Source organism: Chelonia mydas, chromosome 27 (assembly GCF_015237465.2).
Source record: "Chelonia mydas isolate rCheMyd1 chromosome 27, rCheMyd1.pri.v2, whole genome shotgun sequence".
In the NCBI taxonomy this organism is placed as follows: domain Eukaryota; kingdom Metazoa; phylum Chordata; order Testudines; family Cheloniidae; genus Chelonia; species Chelonia mydas.
This window is the reverse complement of record NC_057860.1, coordinates 11,884,741-11,909,630: the sequence shown is the minus strand read 5'-3', so window position 1 is coordinate 11,909,630 and position 24,890 is coordinate 11,884,741. Positions and strand designations below refer to the sequence as shown.

Below are 24,890 nucleotides of genomic sequence, written 5' to 3'. Positions count from 1 at the left end.
CCCTCCCCTTGTTCTGCAGTCCCATTCCTCCCACCTAGCTCTGCCAATGTTTCTCTTCCCTAACCTTCACATCTTACCCTGAGCTGCAGCATCCCCACCCCCTACTACTCCAATCGCCAGCCAGTCAGCACGGATGCCTGTCCACCTCGGTTTGCAGCACCCCTGCTGTTCTCATTCCAGCCAGGCTAGTCACACCAGTTTGTGTTGACAGACATTCACAAGAGCTGAGACCATGTCTACAGCAGGAATGTTTTGCTGGTGGTACAGCCTTATTGCTCTCCTGGTGTGGATGCAGCTTTTGCTGGTATAGCTTATTCCAGCTCCCTCCCTAACAAGCTAAACTGGTACAAGCTCAGTTTTGCCAGAATAACTACATCTACATCAGGGGCCTTTGCAAGCATAGCTCTGTTGGTCAGGGATCCCACCTCTTCACCCCTGACCGACACACCTATGCTGTGGTGTAGACATGGATTCAGTGTGCCTGTGATGCAAATCTGTATTTGAACGCCAGCTCTGGAGAGAAGGGAAGCAACTCCTCTTCCATGCCATATGGTTCCCCCGCCCTTGCAGATAACAATTCTAAGCATTGCAGCCTAGTTCCCGAGACCCTTTCAAAGCAAGGTGGAGAGTGCTCTTTGAACAAATAACCAGGCCTCCCCCTGTGATATTCACAAAAGATCCTGTTAAATAGATACAATGGCAGGCAAAGGACCAAGGACACTCACACACAGGAAGACGTGTCATGCAGTACATAAATACCAGGCAGAGAATAAACCTGTCCCAAGTATGCCTAGGTTATGCATTTAAACAGCATCGCCTGGGTATTTTATAACCATCTTAACAGCAGGCAGGGCTACTGCAAAGCAGATCATAAATAAGGACTCTGTGATTTAAAAAAAAAAAAAAAATCCTAAGACAAGCTGCTTTGTTTTCCCCTGGCAGCTGGGGGAGTTGAGAGCTGATGGGAAAGTACCTCCTGGAGATGTGAGTTTCAGCCCTATTTAGGTCATAAGTGGAATGAGCGTGGCAGGGCTGTGTCTACTCCCTAGAGGACACCAGAGCCTCCCGGGGAAGGGGGGGGGCAAATGGAGTAATTTGCCCCAGGCCCCGGTGAGAAGACCCCAGGCCCCCTGAATCCTCTGGGCGGCCCTGGAGGACACTTGTCCCCACTGCAGTGTAAGTTCACGTTCTCTGCTAAGAAGAAGACCAGGACTGGAATAGCAGAGTGTGGGGGTGGGGTTGGAGGTCAAAATTGAGGGGTATCGGAGGAATGTAGGGTAGGGAACCTAGGGCTGGGATAGCAGGGGAGCTGAGGGTCAGAATTGAGGGACTTTGGCAGAGCTGTGAGTGTGGGGAGCCCAGGGCTGGAGTAGAAGTGGTGCTCGCAGTCAGGACAGAGATTTGCTGGGAGAGGTATGTGGGGCTCAGAAGTGGATGAATGCAGAGCCAAATGTGTGCTTGGTGCTGTAAAGTATTAAACCAAGGTTAAACTCTGGACTGTACCATGATGTGCTGGATGGGTGGGTCTCCCAGGGGAGGCTTTGTTAAAACTCTGCAGCCAAAGGGAAGGCTGGGATGCTTTGCTAGCTTCTGGTAGAAGATGGATGCTGTTAAACGATCCTTCCCAGAGAGGATGACAAATGAATGACTCTGTCAACAATCGAAGTTTAATTGGTTTGTGTTCCCTCCCTCCTTAGCTCTGTGTCTAAATAGGAAACAGCATAGGCCTGGGATGGGTTTCATCTCAGGCTAAGTTGGGTGGGAGTCCCTTGCTGAAATATTATCATCCCATTCCTGCTAAGAAGCTGCTGACTTGAGTTCCAAGCTCATGGCAGCCTGAAGTCAGAGCAAAGGCTCATCTGTCCATGGTCTCCTTTGGCCACGCCCCCTCCCAACTTTGACTATATGCTCCCTTGTAACCAATCCTCCTAATGATAGTGTGTTGCTGGCACATTTCTTCTTTTTCTTGCAGCCTGTCTCCAGCATCAGAGCTGTGACGTGTGCGTGACCTCGGAGCTGACTTTCAACTGCAGCTGGTGTCATGTCCTGCAGAGGTAACTCAGATGGGTTTCCTCTCTGGGTCCTAGTTATGCTAGTGCTTCCACAGCTGGGAGAGGAAGTTGCAACCTTGGGCCTAATCTAAACTGAGACCTGTAACAGTGTCAGCCTCTTTTTAGAGTTTGTACGTGGCTCTTGTTAAGAAAGTGCTAATGTGGTCCAAATCTTAAGGATAAGAGATGACTTGATCACAGTCTACAAGTACCTACATTTTGGATAGTAGAAGGCTCTTTAATCTGGCAGACAAAGGAAGGAGATCCAATGGCCAGAAGCTGAAGCTAGACAAGTTCAGACTAGAAATAAGATGCGTATTTTGTCATAGAGGGTAATTAACCATTGGGATGATTTACCTAGGACCCTGATTGATTCCCCATCACTTGAAGTCTTTAAATCAAGACTGGATGTCTTTCTGAAAGGTCTGCTCTCGCTCAACCAGAAGTTATGAGCTGGATGCAGGAATCCCTGGGTGAGGTTCTCTGACCTGGTTTATACAGGAGGGCAGACTAGCGGATCAGAATATCTATTAATCTTGGGCTGTGTCTGTACTAGAAACATCAAATGGAGTAGTGTGAGATGTCAATTAGGGCAGTCCCCCTTCTCTCTGTCCCCCTTCCATAAGCTAGTATTGCAAACAATTGTCCTGCTACTGTGGATGGGAGCAACCGAATCTACCACAAAGTACAGAGGTCCTGAGAGCCTGCAACTCTCATTGGTTTCCATTGGATTTATGGGTATTAGGCACTTCTGGAAATCTGGCCTTAGTAGTGCTCAGTTGGGGAAAAATACATGCCATTTACCAACTGGGGAGGAGGCCAGTGGAGGAATCAGAGAGGGCTGACTGAAAGGCCAGCCCCGACTTTTTTCCTGTCTGCTCTTCATTAGCAGGATACCAGCCTGGAGTCAAATATTGTCTCTTTCTGCTGTGCGCCTTCTCCTTTCAGTGGCGTCCCAATCCAGAATGGCTTCCACAGTGCTGGACTGTTGGCCTCTAACTCTGCCATGGGCCTAAGCAACCCCACGGATCTGATACCCTGAAGCAACTGGGATGGGCTTGGAATCCTAAGCTGGATCCAGAGCCAAACTGGACCCCTGGATCAAACCCCACCCAGCTCTCCATCGGGACTTTGTGGCTCTGGCCCATCTCCAGTACAGATTAGCTGAGAGCAACGTGTGAGAAAGGAATTCAGCCTGGGGGAGGATGGGGTGGGGGCTGCCCATCACAAAAAATACCCCACCACTGTAACTGGCACCAACAGGGCCCCTTGCTGGCAGCTTCAGCAGGCATGACCAGGAGTAAATGCTGAGCTCCCAGCTCTACCGCATGAGGCAGTTCTGCCTGCTGGTCCTGCTGCTCTGCAACCCAGGCAGCCTTCTGTGGCAGGGGCTGCCATCCTCCTGGCCCTCCCCTGTTTTTAAGATCAGGCCAGACAAACTCCAGCCAGGGATGGGCTATACTTGATCCTGCCTCAGCGTGGGGGGTGGGCTGGACTAGATGACCTCTCACATTCCCTTCCAGACCTACATTTCTCTGATTCCAAGCAGCAGAGAGAGGCCAGTGAGGGAAGGAGGGGAGCTGCCCAGGGCTGACTTTAGGTTTCAGATGGAGGGACATGTGGCGGGTGAGTGGGTCAGAGACTGAACTCCCCTCTGGTCCCTACAGTTGTGGGCTGAGGGTCCCCTTGGGTCAGGAGTGAGGCATGTTGATGGGGCAACCTGCCTGTCACCGCTGTGCCCATCCTGAGGGTAAATAGCGGACTCCAGTCTCCAGAGTGGTCAGCGTCTGGGGTGGGGATGGGGGGATGTCTTTGGGCTCTGCCTGCCATCCCAGGATTTAAATAGGCCGTCTCCTTTTGCCAGCATGGCAATGAGGAGCATGCAGCAGTTTAATAGGATGTATTTTGAGCTGGTGGCAGGGGAGGGGACCCAGTAACACAGATCTGCTGCTTCTGTGTAGTGATGTTCATGCCAAGGAGATGCCCGGCTGCTCAGGGACAGCATTCCCTCTGGCGCCCTCTTCTTCTCCACTCCCAACAGCACTGTAGATAGGAGGTGGCTGTATTCTGCCTCCCTGGCGGAGAGGGGCTGACTGGGATAGGACTCCGCAGGAACCTGTGTTCCTCCTTTCTGCCTCTGCTTTATATCACAGTCCTCCAGGGCTCATGCTCATGTCTTTTTCTCCCCTTCGTGCAACAGCTCCATCTCCAGTCTCAAGCGAACCTGTGTGACACAGCTGGGGCAGCGAATGGCTCTGACCCCCTCCCTCAAGCTAGCATACTAGGCAGGCATCAATCCTCAATTCATTGCCTCCCACTGGGCTGAGGCTGTAGCATAACCCATAGCCATGGGGTTTCCTGCTGAAATGACCATCACCCAGTCAGTGGCTTCAGAGGAGAAAATCTTCTGTCATTACCAGCGAGAGAGATGGGTGAAGCTGGTTGTAAAAACAAATCCCAAATAAGGCAGATCAGGTCTGGGTCCTGGCTGGTCTGAAACCCCGATGCTCATGGCAATCCTTTTGCAGCCCATCTCTAATTATTGTCGCAGGCAACTCTGGTCTTCCAACCCCCAATTCACTGAAGCTCAGTTGTACTATTATTATTTGTATTACAGTAACACCTGGAAGCCCTGGTTGAGAGGCATTTGTCCCCAGGGCCATACATGCATATCGGCCCGCTAAGAGCTTACAATCTAAATAGACAAGACAGTCAAAGGCTGGGAGAAAGGAAGTATTTCCTCCATTTTACATGTGGGGAAGCTGCAGCATGGAGAGATTTAGGGTGGGATTGTCGAGAGGACCTAAGCTAGTCGGCCACTATCTCATTGACTTCCAAAAGGGGCTCATCCTCTTTGAAAAAATCCCACCTGCTGTGACTTGTCCACCATCACACAGGAAGCTGGTAGCACATCCAGGAACTGAACTGTCCCCTAAGTTCTAGTGTAGTGCTTCAACCACAAGACCATGCTTCTTCTTCGTCTGTTCCCTGGCTAGGACAGATTGAATCTTTGCTCTTGCTGAGCTCTTAATTTCTATGGGAGCAACATTTCAGCACAGTGGAGGTTAGGAACTCTGTGGGACCTGAATTCCCCAGAGGCCCCCTTCTGCTCAGCTTGCTTGTCGTTGGGTGGATGCCTTGTACTGGCTGAGTCCTTGATTCACCCTTCAGTGATCCCCTGAGACCTTCCTAAGGTCAGAGTTCTGCTCAGTTCCCTCTGTTTTTGTAGAGAATTCTCTAGCTGGTGTTTTCTTGGTGCTGTATAATATTATTATTATATGTTGCTTTTCCTGTGCAGATGTTGCTGGAAAAAACACTGCAGAGTTCATGGCCTTCCCCTGGCAGAGTCCAGAGGACGGAAATTCAAAGTCACTGTATATATACGTATATAGTCCTACTTCCCTGCCCCTCTCTGTCTTCCAGAAAGAGGAAAGTTTGGGTCCTTCCAGCACAGCTGTGTTGGAATCCCAGTGTCCATAGGGACCCCCTTCTATCTGATCTTTTCAGTCCTCTGCAATTGGCTAATTTCAGATATGTATTTGTCCAATTATCTATACATGGTGCCTGTCGTGGTAGCACCTGGGGTTCTCACACTGATTACCACCATACGTGTGAGATAAGCAATGCCACCCACATAAGATGGTCACATGACCATTGTGGCCTGAACCGTGGCTGCCTTTGCGAGCTGTGTCTAGAAGAGAATGCACCCATCACTGAGTAACATCCTTTCTCTCTGTAGATGCTCCAGTGGGTTTGACCGATACCGTGAGGAGTGGCTGTCACATGGCTGTGGCCAAGAGGTGAGATCGAGGGAAGGCTTATTTCCCTTGGGCTGACAGTGTGATGATGTCAGTGGCCCCCATCTTCCCAGAAAAGGTGGATTCTGCTCATAGGTTACTCTACCTCTCTCTCTCATGGTGAGAGATTTGGCTGCCTCTGGAATTCCCACTAAGACAATTGGTTCTCAGACCTGTTTGTAGCCATTTAGCTCCTGAGACAGAGAGAGGGTTGAATTGCCTATGACACAGAACAAAGGAAAAGAGATTCAGACAATGGCATATGTCCCAGCCCTCCAGAGATGAAGACTCTTTATGAGCTCTGCATGGTCCATAAGAACATAAGGACTGCCATTCTGGAACAGACCAATGGTCCATCTAGTCTGGTATCGTCCCTCCCTGCTGCACCAGAAACAGTGATCCATTTTGTTCAGTATCTCACCTCCCTGCCTTAGAGGAATGATCGATGGCCCATGTAATCTGGCATCCCACCTTCTTGCTATACTGGAAGACAGCAGTAGTCCTTCTAATCTGGTGTCCTGTCTCTGGCATTGGCCAATGCTGGAAGCTTCAGAGAAAGGTGTAAAAGCCTCCATAAAGCACCTGAAGGTGCAATCCGATTGGGGAGATTTCTTCCTGACCCTCTGGAGCATGATTATTATCCACCCTGAAGCATGAAGATATTTAGCCCTTGCCATTTTAATCCTAGCTAGTATAATTATCTCTACACTGCCTGAATGAATCGGTTTGCCTAAGAAAGATCAGCTCTGGTGATACATCTTGTTGGTTTCCCCCCTCCCGACACCCTCAAAGTCGCTGCTTTGTGCCCAGTTTACTGGCTGGGTTGATTTAGGCATAAAGGGGTCTTGTTGCTGGAAGATTGCTGGGAATAGTAGCCTTTCTCCATTTGTCTTTTCAGTCGGACGAGAGGACCTGTGAGGATTGGGCAGAGAGCGACCACTACTCACCGTCCCCAAACAGCCCCTTCACGTCATTTGATGAAGATGTCACTACCTCCTCTCTTTTCATTGGCAGCCTCACCACGGAAGGTACCGGCAGCTGGGAATGGGGTGAACCGCTGGGGTAGGGGAAGCTAGCCCAGGGCTAAAGGGCAAGCAGTAGCAGTGCTCTCCAGGCACATTGCCCCAAATGTCTGTCCCTGGAGAGATCTTTCCCTCCCAGGCCTAGTGAAATGAAGTCATATCCAAGAGAATGTCGTTAACATTCCTGGCTAGCCAATCCTATAGCTGTAGGCACAAGGAGAGGAGGAGTGGGGCAGAGAAAAGGAAGATGAGAGTAGAGAGAGGAGAGATTCAGCATGATCTAGAAGGTGGCATAGGTGAGACCTCCCCGTGGAGGGGAACTCACAGCTGCATTGCAGCTGCCTTGCACTGGTGGCATAACGTGACTGCAGAGCAGCCATAAGACTCTCCTATCATGAATAACCCCCGTGTGAACGGGCACCCAGGCACAGCAAGCTGGTATAACATGCATCATTTGATAGGGTTGGAAAAAAGTGCAAGTTATGCTAGACTCATCTCTGAACATGGTCCAGCTTCTCTCGACATGGAGCCACAGAGTTCCTCACCATCACGATCCAAGCATTCTAGTTTGGGGTCTGTTTGGGTCTGGGGTTTTGATTTAAACTCTTCTCCAAAACCTCCCCTTGGTGTAACCCACCAGACCACAGTGCGGATCTTTGTCTCCTTCTAATGGATGCTCCATGAAAGGTTAAGGACCCTGTTGGACTTTAGCTCAAGCAGTAGAGATCCCCTGTTCGATCCCCACTGACAACCTATGGCTGGCGGTGTCATCACATTGTGGGTAATAAACCCATAGGCATGTGCATTACCTTCTGGTCCAAGAATGGAATTCTCTCTGGTATAAAGAAAAGGAGGACTTGTGGCATCTTAGAGACTAACAAATTTATTTGAGCATAAGCTTTCATGAGCTACAGCTCACTTCATCGGATGGTTTAAGAAGCCCCAAGTAAAGACCCAGAGTCCTTTGGGACACCCCTGTTAATCCTATTAACGCATGGGCCGTGTCTTCCCGTCCGTGGCAGGTATCACTTCAATTTCACTGTTTAATAGTTCCTCATGCAAAACGCTAATTAGAATAAATAGAAAGGAACATCAGTAATTGTCCTTGAGCAATGGAGAATGGGGGGCATGGAGAGTGCGTGGCTGACGGATCAACTTTGAAAAGAGCAATTAAGGGAAGGGGGAAAAAACACCACTGAGCTGATTTTCCAACTCACGGTTGAGTCTTGGAAGAACAAGAGGCTTTTTGTGACACATTCAAGCATGAAATTAATTTGTAATCTTGGACAGAAACAAGCAGCCAGCTGTGTGAGGCAGCAAATTTTATCTGAGAAGCAAAGCAAAACAGGACGCACCCCTTCGCATCTTCCCCACCCAGCCTGGCTTTGCTCAGTGGAGACGTATGTGAATGCAGCTGACTAGCTGGCGTCCTGTCATTTATTTCAGCGCCTGGGGTAGACAGAGTCCAAGCTAAGCAGCAAAGAAATCTGGGTCAGGATTTTTGCTGGACTATCTCATAGGTGCTCATGTCAGACAGGGAGCCTCCTACAATCTGTACGGTGTTACCTTCCAGGCAGAGAATAAGTGGAAATGGATTTCTGGCCCTCCATGGAGTGGACTCTGGGTTAACATCCTTGCCTTACCTATATGAGTCAGCAGAGAGCTAGCAATGTACACTGACATGTTGCAGCAAATGGCATAGATTAAATATAAAGAGAGTCTTAAAAGTGATTACCTCATTCGGGTCTGAATTTTCCAGATCTAGACTTTTGGGGAATTATGCATGTGCACACACACTCATGAATCAACTAACCTTTGCCATTCCTATCCACTCCTATCAGAAGAGTGTGATTGCACATCACACGCAAACATAGGGCCTGATCCTTTATACGTTCATTACCACGCACAGTGCTTCCATGCTGAGAGTGCTTATTTAAGGAGAGATTCATTAAGAACTTCAATTGCCACATGCACTGAATGGGACTGTAAACAAAACCCCTGACATTTCACTATTGTCTTGTCTTGTTTTCTGGGTGTTTTTCCCCCCACCAAACTGAATGAGGTAAAATTACTCTTAACTGTAACAGGGCAATACAAAGAGGCATGTTTTAGGGGCGGAACTATATATGGGGTGTAGTGGTGTACAAAATGAAGAGCCCCATAAGGGTCTACTAACTTTCCTACCCTTTTCTTGCTTTTGTTTCCCTCTTACAGATGACACAAAGCTGAATCAGTTTGCAGGAGGGGATGGTAAGTCTTTAACCTTCTCATCACCCAGTCAGATTCTTCCTAAGGGGAATGTGTTATGTGAAATCAAATGCACTGGTTAGTTATGTGAAGTGTTGCAGTTGTGTCAGTCCCAGGATATTAGAGAGACAAAGGTGGGTGAGGTAGTATCTTTTATTGGACCAGCTTCTGTGGTCCAACAAAAGATATTACCTCACTCACCTTGTTCTCTGGCTAGTTATAGTAAGTCAAAGGAGTGGGCAAGAAAACCCCAGATTTAAAGGGATGCAAGCAAGATCAGAATCCTGTTATCCTCACCTGGGTTACTAATACTACCTTGGGATGGTAAAAACTGAGAGAATTGGAACAATCTGATTATCCCTGAAGCGGTTTGTCTGTATTTGTCTATTTCTCAGCCCTGGCAGATAACTAGGCTGATCAGTTTTCACTTTCTATATAATCCATTTCACTCTCTGGTCCCCATGTATTCCCACAGGTGAGTTGCCTTTGGGTTTCCTCAACAGTTCAGGAGAATGTTTAAAACTTAATATTGTAAAGCAGCACTGCTATTAGTCCAGCTCCAATTCTCTCTGTTTCCTTTATGCCAATGGTTCATCTCCGATGTCTAGGTTATCATAGTGCTGTTATGACTGGGATCTGAGGACTGTCACAATGCTTCTTGCTGTGATGTATAGTTCACAGTCAGTACTGTGGCACCAGCATTCCTGGACATTTGTGGAAGGTGTATATGTAAACCATAAGTCCATCCCACTTATGCTAAAGTTGCTCATAGAGGTTAATAATAAAATCCCACTGACTATCGTAGGTGCAGGATTAGGCCCTCTGTAACCACAAAGCCTTTGAAATCTGAGACCTTCTTAATTTCAGCCAAATTGCTCCTTGAACGTCTGGTAATGTCAATACTAATCTGTACCTGAATCACCCTCCATGGCTCTGCTCACTTCTCCCCTCTGTGCAATTGAATATTCATGACTAAGAAATGAAAGGGACTGTGGGCACGATATGCTAAGAACACCAGGCAGCATACGGCTAATGGGTTTGCATCAGAATGAGCATCTTGGTACATGAGGAATATAGACTGAGCGAGCTGTTGCTCATTCATCTCTCCAGCCAAATACTGCCGTCCTCTGAAAGGGATTGTAGGATTCAGGAGCCGCTCCCCGGGGGGACAGTTTCCTTCATCTAAATTATTTTGGGGTTAAAAAACACAAGAGCAGGATGTGGAGAATGTATTGCAAGCATCACTGTAATAAGTTAATTGGCTGCAGGTGAGTCACACACACTGCACTTGAAAGCCGGTAGTAGAAGATCCTTCAGCTCGAATCATGGGCCTCTACCAGTTGAACTAAGAGAGATCTCCTTGATAGTCACAGTAGTCACTTCTGCTCTCTATGAGCCAGCCACATGCTTGGCTTCACAAGGACAGCAGCACTGGGGGAACTGTCTCTGGCTTTCCTTTCCACCAAGTTTCCCAACTTGCTGCCACCACTATGCACAGGACAGTCGAGGTGTATCCCATGTAACTGAAGGTATTCAGTAGGCCTGACAAATGTAATCACCAATGGGCACTGGTATGCACATCACCATATCATTGTTGAGGATGAATACTAGTGTGGGCAAAGTCCTCTCTCCTCACTGCTGCGCCGTTGTAAGCTCTCTAGCGTAGCCACTCTAAGCCAACAGGAGAGAGCTCTCCCATCAATTTAAATAATCCACCCCCAGCGAGCGGCGGTAGCTATGTCAGCAGGAGAAGCTCTCCCACCAGCACACCGGTGTTTAGGGCTTATTCACACCCCTGAGCGACATAAATTATCCTGACAAAAACAGTAGTGTGGACAAAGCCTAAGTCTCTCCCCTTGTTCCCAGTTCTGTGTGCTTTCTCTGCCTCTCTGATCCCAGCCATTCTCCCTGCATTCCCACCTTCTGTCATGATCCCCTTTTCAGGAGTGAGAAATGACCTTCCCACAAAGACATCTGGAGCCCCGATTCACACCGGGACCATCGTGGGGATAGTCCTGGCCATCCTGCTCATTGCAGCCATTATTCTTGCTGTAATTTACATCAGCAGCCACCCCACCTCCAACGCTGCCTTGTTCTTCATTGAGGTGAGTGGACAGATCTCATCCCAGGTTGGTTCTCTTTTCCTTTGCTATCGTCAACAGAGGTGCAGCCACCTGAAGTGAGGGAGACATGTCCCAGTCCCCCAGCCTTTTGCTGGCCTGTTGTATGAAGTCCTCTGCGGGACCCCAGCAGGCTTGAGTACTGACTCAAATGGACTCTGAGGGCCAGATCTTTAGCTGGAGTAAATCAACATGGCTCCATTGACTTCAGTGGTGCTACACAGCTGAGGATCTGACCTCTAAATCTATTTTCCTTCTCTTATGGGGGTGCCTAGCCTCAGCATTCACATTGATTTGTGCAGCCACCGCATGCTGAGCCATGCAGTTGGATGTACTGAGCCATGAATAAGAAAGAGCCAGTTTACCTCCAGGTACAGCTGCCCTCAGGGAATCCTAAACTTCTGGAGCAGGGGAGGGAGAATGAGTCTCTCTCACCTAGGACTTGGGAACCGACCATGCATTTAAAGTTACATTTTGTTGCAGTCTGAATCCTCTCAGCAGGGTTGATTCAGATATGTTTCAATTAACCTTGCTGCCTTGCACTTATATTGCACCTAGGGAAGTAGGAAGAGAGGAGCAGCAGGGGGCCTTTGATATAGTTCAAATCTATGTGTTTCTTTTCATGGTCCTACAGTCACAACTAATCTTCAACTTCCAGTTGTTGATGTCTGAAACCCAGGTTCTTTCTCTTTCACTCACACCCAGCTTTTCTCTTTCACTCTCTCACAACCTTTCTCATTCACACACAGTCACAGACTTTCACATGCTCACCCACATTTACTCACACTTTATTTCTCTCTTTCGCACTCTCTCTGACACAAATGCTCAAAACACACACAGATTCCAGACCCAGCACTCAGCTGGACTGGAGCTGTAACAAAGGTGAGATTGCTACCTTTTGAGTTGGGTTTGGGAAATTAAAACTGACGGGCTTTAATAATAGATGCTGTTCCATCCTCCAAGATGTAACTGATGGTGTGAATGTTTTAAATACAGATTTTTCATTTCCAAATAATCAGGGACGCTGATGTTCTCTCTCTGCTGTTTGCAAATGACTCCTTGGCTTTCACAGACACCTGGGGCAGTCAGGAGTGGGTTAATTCCAGCATGGAATCTATTTTGGGGGAGGTGAGCAACAGGAAGCTTCTGCCCTTTCTCCTGATAGCCTTTGTTATTCCTCAGTATGTCTCTTTCCTATGATGTCTTCTGGACCCTTTTACCATAGTAGCTGAGTGCCTCACAATTGTTTAATGTATTTATCCTCACAACTCCCCCCATGAAGCAGGGCAGTACTATTATCCACATTGTACAGACAGGGAACTGAGCCATAGAGGCTAAGACCCAGATCCTCAAAGGGATTTAGGCTTCTGACTTCTATTGATTTCAGTGGGAAATAGGAGTCTAAATACCTTTTTTGGATCTGGGCCTAAGTAACTTGTGCAAGGTCACACAGGAAATCTATGGCAGAGTAGGGAATTGAACTGGGTATTCCCAAGTCCAAGGCTAGTTCTCTAACCACTGAACAGTCCTTTCTTTCTGGAGGACCTGAGGCCTGATTTCACCAAAGGCCTCATTTCTTCTCTCTCCCCACTTTAATCCTGTTAAGTGGTTAATGCATTGGAGTTAGCCTTTTAGGCAATAGTGTTAGCCTACTGGACTGTAGTGATGTGACACTAGATTAAGGCCTGGTCTACACTTAAAGTAGGTTGACCTAGCTATGTTTTCACACCCCTGAGCACGGCAGTTAAGCTGGTCTAACCCTAGTTTAGGTATGGCTAGGTCAGTGGAGGAGTTCTTCTGTTGACCTAGCTACCACTTCTCAGGGAGGTGGATGACCTACATCCATGGGAAAACCCTTTCTGTGATGTAGGAAGCGTCTGTGCTACGGGGCTATAGCATTGCAGTGTTGTGGCTGTGCCGCTGTTGCTCCCGTAGCATAGACGTGTCCTCAGCTTTTCCTGCAGTAGTGTTCCAGCACTGGAGAATATGAATACAATGAAACCTGTCCTAAGTGATTGCAGATCTACACAAGTCAGCTGGTTAATGAAAGTAGGACTTCTCTTAGAGAAGGAGGGTACTCCGTGGCATATGGAGTGGTCTCTTAAGGCAGGAAGTTGCCTTTTAATAAGGATGGGTTCTTGTATAGGTTAAATGTTGTTGTTTCAGGTCTGGGTTTCAAATTTCCCAGCATGCCCCAAATTAAAGCCTCTTCTTTAGCTTTTAATGCACTTTTATCTTTGTCCACAGCGGAGACCACACCACTGGCCAGCCATGAAGTTCCGAAACCACACCAATCACACAACATACTCTGAGGTGGATCCTGCTGGCCATGAGAAGGAGGGCTTTGTGGAAGCAGAACAGTGCTGAGCACATTCCTTTTCCTTCCCCGCCCCCACAACCTCCCTTGTCTTCAGGGTTAGAGTCTCCTGTTATTCTACTGCAAACTCTCTCCTCTGTCGGGAAAGGAACAGGAACCAGAGGCAAAAGACCCAGTGGAGCATTGAAAAAGAATGAATCAGGGCAATGCAAAGATGCGACTCTGCAGGACTCCTCTGGGAACAGCAGAGCCTGAAGCAGGGGTAGTGCATTATGACATCAGTCTGCCTGCAGTTTGGTGCCAGAGCCCTGGGGGTGTCAGTAGGGAAAGCTGTAGTCGAGTTAGGGGTTTTTTGTGTAGTGTTGACTTCTTCCCTCCCACCTCAGGCATCTAAGATGAGCGGTTCCCAATCTGGGCCCGCATCCTTTCCTCCTCCACTCATCATTCCACCCCACTGTTTCGAACCCTACCCGTCTCTCCTTCAGGCTAATAGCTCTCCCCCTCTGTCCAGGGAGCAAAGAAGATCTGGCCATTCTAAGGCTCATGCCCTGTAAAGGATTCACCTTCAGTGGCACTTCTGCAATCACCTGTCCTTTCTGGTCAGTCACATTATTTTGCTGATGCCCCTGAGGGAGATGTAGTGGTGGATGAGAGACCTCAGATCCCTTCCTCCAAACCCAGGTTGTCTTCTACTCTCATCACAGCCGCCAAACCAGATCAGATTACAATGGGAGAGGGTGGGGAAAGAGCGTTATGGAAAATGTTTTTCTCCCAGAGCTAAAACCTGAAGTAAACTCAAGCAAATTTTTCACTGAAGTCAATGGAAGTTTCACCTTAGTGAGGACAGAGATCTAGAGATTGAACTCAGTTGCACTGTCATAAATCCTGAGTAACTCTATTGGAATCAATGCATCTAAAGCCTGATCCAAAGTCCATTGCAGTCAATGGGAGTCTTTCAATTTACTTCAGTTGGCTTTAGATGAGGCCTCTCCTGGGGATTTTCACTGGTATCACATTCTGGCCCTGAGTAAGGACTTTAGCATTAGATCTCTAGAGGTTTTCTTTTTCTTATCCTTTGCGGTCAGAACCAAAGACTAATCTACAGAAAATAAAGGCTCTATCCTGCTCCCTTTGAACCCAGTTGAATAACTCCCATTGACTCCAACTGGAGCAGGAGTGGGCCCAAAATTAAGGAAAGACAGACACCCAAACAGACTCCAAAAGCTGGTGTGAAGTGCTATTTGCATTCCCAGAAGAAACAGGGTGAGTTTGTTGTGTTGTTTTTTCATGGTCCTTGTCTATTTATTCTGATGTCGTGTTTGGTGCATATTTCATCTACTGGCTGGTTCAGCAGTCACTGGCGGTGATTACTGCCAAAGGCAGGGTCTGTCTAATTAATGTTTTCAGTCTCATGGGCTGAATTTATATAGCCATTAAGGATAAATATGGATGCTGGGTGGCATTTAGACCCTGGCTTATACTTCTTCAGACTTAGCCACTAGGGTAGCTTTTGCTGCATCTGATTATGTCATGAAGACACCAAAATGCTCAAACAGGGTAAGTCAGGCAGAACCATGCCAAGTTTTTATGGGCCATCAGCCCAGACATTCTCTCTCTAGGGATATTTAGAAGATAAACTTTAGCTCCAAGCAGGATCTTGAGCTAGAAGGTTGATTTCTCTCCTCTTGCCCTCAGTCGAATAAGTTTAAAGGAACACTGTCATGTAGTGCAGTGGTTCTCAAAGCCAGTCCGCTGCTTGTTCAGGGAAAGCCCCTGGTGGGCCGGACCAGTTTGTTTACGTGCCGCGTCTGCAGGTGCGGCTGATTGCGGCTCCCACTGGCTGCAGTTCGCTGCTGCAGGCCAATGGGGGCTGTGGGAAGGGCGGCCAGCATGTCCCTTGGCCCACGCCGCTTCCCGCAGCCCCCATTGGCCTGGAGTGGTGAACCGCAGCCAGTGGGAGCCGCGATCAACCAAACCTGCGGACGTGGCAGGTAGACAAACCGGTCCGGCCCACCAGGGGCTTTCCCTGAACAAGCGGTGGACCGGCTTTGAGAACCACTGATGTAGTGTATACCATAAATCTGGCCTTCTGTAAAATGGTTATAATCTGGTAGGCGATTTCAATCTCTTTATAAAATAATCACATTTTTTCCACCTGTTAGAGTTATACAGAATATTAACTGGCAAAGAGAAGGTCAGTTGGGTACTTCTGTTTACTTGTCTCATAATACAAGAGGACATCCAGTGATTGTGAAAGAGTCCAAATGTAAAGCAAATATATTTTACACAATGCATAATTAACCCATGTAACTCACTGCCACAAAAATTATTGCAGCCAAGATCTTAGTAGGGTTCAAAAGAGGATTAGACATTTAGATGGAGAATTAAAACATGCAAAATTGTGTTAAGTAGGATAAAAATGTATAAGTTATATAATAAACTGTCATGCTTCAGGGCATAAACCAAAGGCCTGTGGTCTGAATGCCTGTGGTCAGGAAGAAACTTTCCTTATGGGCAGTTATTTCATAGTAGCCCAGTAAGCGGTTTCTTCCATGCAGGCATCTGATACTGGGAACTGTCATAGACTGGATATCAGATTAATCATTAAATGAACAATCAGTATTATCTATTAAGACAATGTTCCTAATTTCCCAGCAGTGAACAAAAAAAATTCATTATTGGTTATGCTATGACCATGCTTTCTGGTTTTCATCTTTTTAATATTTGCAATTTTTATGTTTATTTTTAGGTAAATTTATGGCTAATTTTCAAGGAGCAAAAAGTTGTATTCGGTGTTAAAAATATGGTTCTCCTTGAACTATAGGAAAAAATCAGACCCTTCCAGAGCTCCACTTTGCTGAGCATGACTTCTCAGCGACACTGGAATGCTTGGGGTGTCCATAAATAATTATCAAAACTGCAAAAATTGTAAATGCTAGGAATTTATCAAAACTGAATTTTAAATTTTTCTTTGGTAGGTTTTGATAAGTTTTAACCTATAATTGTCAGTCCCTGTCTGACTGTACAATAGTTCACCCCACATTTGAGGAGAAGAGGATCTGCTGTCTCACCATACGGAGATCATTCTCTGTGGTCAGCTGAGAGGTAGTGCAGTGTGCTAGCACCTGATGCCTCCTCTTCCGCTCTCTCTCCTAGAAGGAGACTGAAGTGGAGTGCAATTCTCCATTATTCACCCCTTTACCTAGCTGTTGTGGGCTCCTGTGTCAATGTTCTGAGAGAGCAGAGATGCAGTACAATGTTCCAGTACCAGCTGCCTTCTCCTTTATCCCCTAGAGACAGATGTGAGCAGACTCTACTTTCTAAGCCAACGTCACCTAGTTGTTGTGGTTGGATCTAGAGTCATGAGTGGACCACAGAGGGGCTAAAGAAGGAAATCACCAACACAGAGAAAACAGTGTGCTGTGGAATCCTGATGATTTGAACTCCTGTTATCCAAACCTCCCTTTCTGCGTCTGCCTGAGGCTGAATCCTTGTCTATTGACTGCCAATTATCTGAACTCCAATTTATTCCAACATATTTGGTATCACCCAGGCAGTTCAGCTATCTAAGATTTTTCTGGACAACTCAGAATTAATCCTTGAAGTGTTAAAACAATGTGAGTTCCCAGGGGCATGTGCTTCCCTGCATTTCTTTGGAACCTTGGGCTTCTCTACACTACATGTTATGTTGGTATAACTTATGTCACTCAGGAGTGTGAATAAACCCACCCCCGTGAGGGAATTAAGTTACACCAACCTAAGCACTGGTGTGGACAGCGCTGTTGTCTGTGGGAGAAGCCAACATAGCTAACGCCTCTTGTGGAGGTAGTTTTATTATGCCAGAGAGATAGCTCTCTCCCATCGGCATAGAGAGTCTTCACCAGATGTGTTACAGCAGCACAGCTGCATCGGCTAGCCCTTAATGTCAGGTGAGGCCATTTGGCCCAAGTCCATGTAAAAGCCCCTACATTGCCCATGATTCATGTGCCCATAAGACACAGAAAGGAGTTAGTCGGCAGCGTTAATTCCAGAATTAAATGCTTATTGGTAAAATATAGGAGCATGAGTGTGGGATAGAAGAAAACAAAGGATCCCAGGCATTCTTTGGTAGTGAGGTCTGGTTCTGGGAGCTCTAAGACCACTTTGGGTCAGTGGAATCAATAGGGATCAACCTTTCAGCATGCAGGGTCTCTAGTTTTCATTGCATGTGGCTTCACAATAGAACAGCTCTGTATCCTACTCTACAGGGCAGTTGTGAAGGATTCTCACTGCCAACCTACAAGTGCTGCACCATCGTTCAAAGAAATGGAGCAGGGACCAAATAGAAGGCCATCAGCGTAACTCAGATTTGGGGATGCAGGCTAATGCTGCCATTCTTACGTGCAAAGTTATAGGAAGGAATGCCAACTGTGTGCCTAGAAGCACCTGGGTGAAGAAGGTCTTTATATCACCTGGCTTCTATAGCCATGTTCTGAAGTTTCAGTTTAGATCTGGGTGAACACTTTGGCTGGGCTTCCTCAGAAGTAAATTGTATAATGTACATGTGTATATTGACCTGTGTATTTTATAGCTATAAAATGGGCTAGGGCTGGTAGCTGTGCTCAGTCAATTGCTCTGCTGGTTACAGCAAGACACAAAATACAACCAACCGCTTATGCCATCCCCAATGTGTCTTTTTAAGGACAGCACCCTTGCAGTTTGTGGCAACTGTTGATCATGTTGTTAGAGTGTAGCGGTGCTGCTTGTACCGAAATGGAGAACAACATCAGGGCATATATTAATTGATCACTTCTCTGTGCGTTCAGCAGTTGGGAAAATATACAATAGGCTTTATTAAAGACAAACAAAACAAGGGCTTGTTTTTGCTCCTGCTGAAATCAGTGGCCAAACCCATTTTATTTCAATGGGAGCAGGACCTGGCTCGAAAATATTTTCTCTCTTAGTAACTGCCTACTTTCCACATACTTGAATTTACAGCACAACTGGACTATTTGTGGGGACTAAAGGCACTTTAGCTGTCTTTTAATGCAATGTATTTACTATTGATTATCTGCATGGAATACAATGTTAATACTTAACAAAAAAACTTTTTGGACTGCTTTGTTTTCAAAATAAAAAGGGCAAAGGATTGTTGGTGGTGTTACGCAAACTTCTAAGCATAATGGGAATAGTATTTTATTCTGCATTGTTTAATGGACACTATCAGAATAGTAGGCATATAAGTATATTTTTAAAGATTTCCTTCTCTGTGTTACTAATAGCATATTAGATTATTAAAACAGAAAGAATTTTCAAAAACATGGGGTGTGATTCTGACCTTATATACCAGAGTAACTCCACTATCTTCAATGGAACAACTCCTGATTTACACCAACATAACTGAGATCTGAATCAATCCTATACTTTTATTTTCATTATGCTGTTACATTAATCTTATTTAGATTTTGCAGGTTATTCAGCTTGGACAATGAAATTAGGCAGGTCAGTTTCACTTTCTTGGTCTCTGGCGCTAGTACCAAGGTACTTTTATAAATGCAAAATAGTTTATTTTTTTATCTATGTAAAGATCACTGAGGCCTTCAGGAATCCCATGGTTTAACCCAGTGCCCTTCTTGTATGGTGAAGGTATAAACAGGGAAGAATTATATCATGGACACATTGTCAGCACCTTAGCTATGGTGTCAAAAGGCCAGTGCTGCAATTAGCAACAGTGGGCAACAGATTAATTCTATCAAGAATTTCACTGTGATCGATTTTATACATATATTGTTCTCAGAATGGTAATGGATACAAACACAGCAAGTATTTCCCTCAGGCATCCTCAAGGTATATTGCCATTGGCTGGATTTTAACCCTTTGAATGCTTGAACTTTCCAATTGGATAAAGAAACAGATCAGGGTGTGACAGTTTATATGCCCCTCCTCCCCCGCAAAAAATTTGTGTGTATGAAAATAAAACTCTTCAATGAACCTTTATGTTTATGCTAATAGTCTGTCTGTCTATAGTACTTTCCATCCATCAATCAGAAAGCATTGTAATTAATGGATTAAGCTTCACAACATCTCTGGGAGGTAGGTATTAGTCCTGTTTTACAGATATATAAACTGAGGCACGGGGAAGTCCACAACAGAGGAAGGGTGGTCTTTTGGTTAAAGCACTGATGGTCATGGGATGAGTCCTTACTGATGGCCCTTGGATGTATATGATGATCTGTTTGATCTAATGCATTATCTTTTCAGGTATTTTTCTAAATGATATGCTGTAGTTCAAGCACAGTTTGGGCATGAAGCAGGAATCCTTATGGCCTCTTATGCAAAAGGTCAGACAAGATGATCACAGTGGTCCCTTCTGGCTTTAAAATCCATGAATTACTGGACTGGAACTCAGAAGATTCAGATTTAACTCCTGGCTCTACCACAGACTAGCTTCATGACCTTAGGCCAGTCATTGAATCTCTCTGTCCCTCAATTCCTTCATCTGTAAAATTGGGATAATTATCCTTCTTTTCTCCCAACCTCCAGGAAGAATTAACCACTACCTTCTGTGCCCCCAAATCTGCTGGGTGGATTTGCTACAAATGTAACCTATGTACTACCTAAGTTAAAACTCAAAGCCAGGATCCAGGGTAGCTATCAGCATCTCTGCCAGGTGAGTTGATAGGAAACCTCACATACAACTCCTTTTTCTGCACCCCTAACTAATCTGGCTGAGCTGTAAAATCAGAGGTGCCCTGAGAATCATCAAACTTAGAGATGGCAAAGATGTAGTAGGTCACCTGCCTACCCCAACCCAGTGCAGACTTGTTCCCTACATTGTCCAATTTCAGGCTTTGTCCATTCTGGTTTCAAATGTCTCACGCAGTGAGGCTTCCACAGCCTGGAAGAGGCTCTTTAAGCTTCTCTCTGTAGTGAACAGCACATGAGGACAGATAAGAGGGAGGAATCCGGTAATCTGATGTGTTGATAATTATCATCTCATCCTCCAGAAAAGCTTGACTAATCAGCTGAGTCTAGAGGAGCAGAAAACACCTGCACACCTCCCTTTAGCTATAAGCGAAGAGGCTCAAAGCACTAACCTTCACCTTCTCCCACCCCTTTCTCATTACAAAGGGATGAGGAAGAAATTCGGAGTCCATTTCACATATTGGAAATTTTCCAAAGGCTCAGTTTTGGAGGAAGTGGGGGTGGAATGTATTCCTGTTTGGTAACTAGGTTAGACTAGGCACCAGTTCTCCTTTTTCTCTTAAAACTGACCTAAATTACACAGATCCCACCCCCTCATCAAATTGCGCTAAAAGTCATAACAATAAGTAGGCAGTTTTGTTATTTTTGAAAACCCAATAAAAACCTAGACGTTTTGGCAGAATGCATGTTAAGCCTTTTTCCTCTGCACAAAAATCCATCTCAGGGTTGTTTTGATAAGAAAGAAAAGCGCATTCATATTCTTTCTTTTAAAAGCAATGAAAAGAAAAGAGCAGGTTTGCTGTTCTTTTCAGAGTAATAGTAGGTTTCATGCTCCCTGACAGGCTGCATGCTAATACACTCTGGCTTCCCGGTGCCTGCTGCTAAGGGTTAGTTCAATGACTCTACTTGGCTGTGGAGGGATTTGTAACTCTGTCACTCTACAGGCCTACAGAATAATAAGAAAACCTGCAGTGAGAATTTCCTACCTCCTCCATACTTCCCCCTACCCTTGGCTGAAGGAGGTGGAGGTGCCAGACAGTCCACCAAGGAATGAAAATATATCACAGCTCTCACTGTTGGCAGAAAAAGTAAGTGATGCCTGGTGATTCCTGATGGAACCAATAATAGAGAATGAATTTGCACGCAATCCTCCGAGACGCAGTCTGTGCCACAGGCTTTAGAAATGGAGAAAGGCAGATACTCAAAATTAGGCACGTGGCAAAAAATAGTAGAGCAGGAACCTTGAAACAGTAGTTCGATAATTTCTTTAATATTTATGACATTCCTTGTTGTTTTACTCTCTTGATTCAGCATTTCTAGTATCAAGACCTTACCAGAGTCCAGATTCTCTTCTCACTATTGGCTTACTTCTCTGGAGCTGCGCTGTGGTAATGTTGTGGAGAATCTGTATCTAGTTCTCTATGGGACTGAGATAAACTTGGTTCTATATGTTCTATGTTCAAGTTGAGAGACATGGTGGAATATGGAAAGCAATGGAGATGGTGGAATATGGAAAGCAAGAAGATCAGTGTCCCAATAATTGTAGGATCTGGTGTTTTTCAGTTAAAAGGAAATGTTCAAAATAGGATGGTTTCCCACAAACCTGTCTCTCCCCCCCCACTTCCATTGGAAAAAGTAAGATATTTTAACAATTATCTTTATGGTTATTACATTTCTATAGCATCTTTCATTCAAAAGGACACCAGAATACACTACAAATGTTAGATATACAAAAATCATTGAAATGCACCAAACTCTGATGTGGAACATGGCAACTGCTTCGTTGTGCACAGCAGCATTAGACAATAATTTAGGACAGGAGTAAAGAAAAACTGCAAGTGCAGGGGGGATTTAGGAACACAAAATGTAATTCTCCAAATTGGAATTTGATAAGGATCTTAAGTGATAGCACTCCCACTTTTGCAAAAAATGCCATGGTACATTTAATCACTATGTTGTCAGACCCCTCGTTTTATATCTCCGTCCAAAGATCAGCAACCACAAGGTTTCCTAGCTAAGCTTTGTGTTAACTTTCTGTAATGTCCTAGAGACAAAATCTCCAGCCTCCTGGCCAGAACTTTGGAACAAACAAAGAAGAGAGACTGTTGCCGAGAGATCCCTTCTCTAGTTTATTGCAGTACTGCCTGGATAACTTGTGCAGTGCAGACATGATCTGTAAAGCTCATAGTTACATACCACACTGTCAAATCTAAGTGCTTTGATAGATGGAGCTCCTACTGAATCATCAGCAATGTTGCCTGAAGAAACAAGATTTTCCTTGGAGATGTGTCACGCACAATGACCAGGCCTACCAACCTGCCTAACTTGAGACGGTGAATAAGACCACAGGCCAAGATGGTATTGGCTGCAGTAAACTTCGTGTCTGAGAAGCTTCCCAGGGCCTGAACAGGTGATTATCTCCATGTGGTGCTGACAGATTCCTATCTATTTAGAGCTGAACACTGCATCTTAAAAAGCATCAGAGAACGAAACAGCACCCATTACGCTTTGGCGGTCTTGCTTAGCTCTTCAGAAATCCAAAGGAATTTGATCTGAGAGGCTAATGAAGTCTCAGTGAACCAGGACTTTCTTGTACCAATGTCTATTTTTCTGTAAAGCTGAAGGATGGAATGGGTCTGCTTGTGCTCCTGGAGGTTGGAAAATATGCCTTTATTCTACTAGGGAAGGAGTAGACTGGAAAAGCCAGCTCCTCAGCTGGCATTTATTCACTTTATTGGAGCTGGGATGATCTGGACTCAGCCCAGAATGTCCAGTGAGGACGTATAACACCAGAGGGCACAAGAAGGGGACTTTTCACAAGCCTGCACCATCTTCCCATTTATCTGACCAACACTCTTCCCTGCCTTGCCTCTTTCAATCTCCCACTTCCTCCATTGAAATATCTTAGTTAGAAATGGGGACTAAGGATTCCTGCATTTGATGCCCAGCTTTGCCACTTATCTGCTGTGTGACGTTGAGGAGTCACTTAACCTCTCTCTGCTTCACTTTGTATCTTATCTGCTTTCCAGGGAGTGTTTGAGATTCAGTGATCCAATGTATCCAAAGTATTTTGAGATCCTCAGATTAAAGGAACTGCAGAAGCACAAGGTATTATTTATATCTAATAACTCTGATCAGCTTCAGGAAAGAGGTGGCGGAGACCATTAATTCCATTTCTGCTTTCCTTTAGACTAGGTCTCTCCTGCTCTGGTGCCAAGAGGATTGAAGGAAATGGGGAAACACCTTAATTGCCTGTGTGCTGGTAAACATCCCATTATGTCCTTCAGAAGCTTTGAGGTTCCATGGCACTTTAAAAGAATACAACTCTGTTCTGCTGCTGCAGTGAGGACCAGCAGCAAATGGATTAATGCAGCACTACAAAAGTGAGATTAGGATCACTACAGCAAGGGTTAATCTGACAGAATGATCTCAGTGTGAGCCCTGCACTGCAGGACCAAGTGGATCCTCAAATAAAGGATTAATGCTTAGTCCTTTCCTCTAATTACTTTGTGCTTAATTTTCAAAGATCTTTCATTCCTCCTACTGCGTCTGATTCATGTTTTCCTTGTTTCAGTATAGAAGAGAAAGGGAAAGTATGGTATGGAATTTCAGCTATTAGAATGCACCAAGATTCGGTCTCTCTTCCTTTGAGCACCATATCAGCACTTGGCTCACGTTCTCTTTGAGAGCTAGGCCAGAACCTGGGTTCTATGGGCTCCCACCACTTCCTCTTAGATCTGAGCCATATGTCTGCTTGCCTGTACATACATTGGAGGCACTGCCTATATAGAAACTCTAATTGACCAAAACATAATGGTTTGATCCTGAGATCTCATTAAAGTGATCATATGATACAAAGTATCACCTTAATTTGTTCCACATGCTAATAGAATGAATAGCAGAGCTGCTGCAGACACAATCTTAAGGCTTATTGTAGATTTTTGTCGTTTCATAAAAAGCTTTAAACGGCTCTGTTCAAGGGTAAATTAAAAGATACATCTGAGCAGTTTAACAGCATCTCGGCGTTCTATTTAAATCGCAGGAGTAAACAAGTGTTTGGCAAATGAGGGAGAATTTTTACTTAAACAGAGTTAAAATAAGCACTGAAGAACCTTTACTGCCTCTCTAAGCCCTGTGTGAAGTGCCATGAAATTAGGTATGTACTGCATTCTTTTTTCCATGTATTATCATTATTTATTTTCATTGTGGTGGTGCCTACAATGAACTGGGTGCTGTGTGCATATGTAGGAAGATACTAGTCATGCCACCTATCATGATTTTATTGTGAGTCTCACCATATTTGGTATTTTTCTTAAAGCCCTAACTCCTGGAGGCAAGAGACCATAAGAGAATCTCCACTTTCTAGCTTTCTGTTACTATGTAGCTTTCTAGCTATTCATTACATTTAGAGCTCTTAGCTGTGGCAAAAAGTTTAAAAACATGATGTGAGTGTACCTTAAAGAAGGCAAATAAAAAGAACACTTTTTAAAAAATCTCATGATCTTTAAGACATGACCTTTTGGGAGGTCTGACTCATGATTTTTGACTGCTTGGGGTTGGCAATATTGTCTCTGTCCCCAAAAGAGGTCACAATCTAAGAAGCGTTAATGCTCACAAGGACAAGCCAAATCCGGGATGAAGACGAGTAGAAT

At 45.4% G+C, this 24,890-nt stretch overlaps 1 protein-coding gene across 4 annotated transcripts in view; it reads left to right on the top strand.

The window, feature by feature from the left end:
* PLXDC1 (plexin domain containing 1) overlaps positions 1-23,740 on the top strand; it is a 56,861-nt gene extending 33,121 nt beyond the window's left edge. Inside the window, exons 9-16 of one of the 4 annotated variants that reach the window (XR_006287672.1) lie at positions 1,973-2,054; positions 5,791-5,851; positions 6,747-6,876; positions 9,085-9,120; positions 11,062-11,222; positions 13,485-14,817; positions 16,849-23,346; positions 23,429-23,740. Coding sequence is in view for 1 of the 4 variants with exons in the window: in XM_007062037.4 (XP_007062099.2) it covers positions 1,973-2,054; positions 5,791-5,851; positions 6,747-6,876; positions 9,085-9,120; positions 11,062-11,222; positions 13,485-13,604 (590 nt within the window). In the remaining 3 variants the exon portion in view is untranslated. Of the gene's footprint in view, positions 1-1,972; positions 2,055-5,790; positions 5,852-6,746; positions 6,877-9,084; positions 9,121-11,061; positions 11,223-13,484 lie in introns of all 4 variants that reach the window. The other 3 variants (XR_006287673.1, XR_006287671.1, XM_007062037.4) reach the window with 3 other exon arrangements.
* Positions 23,741-24,890: the final 1,150 nt, after the last annotated feature.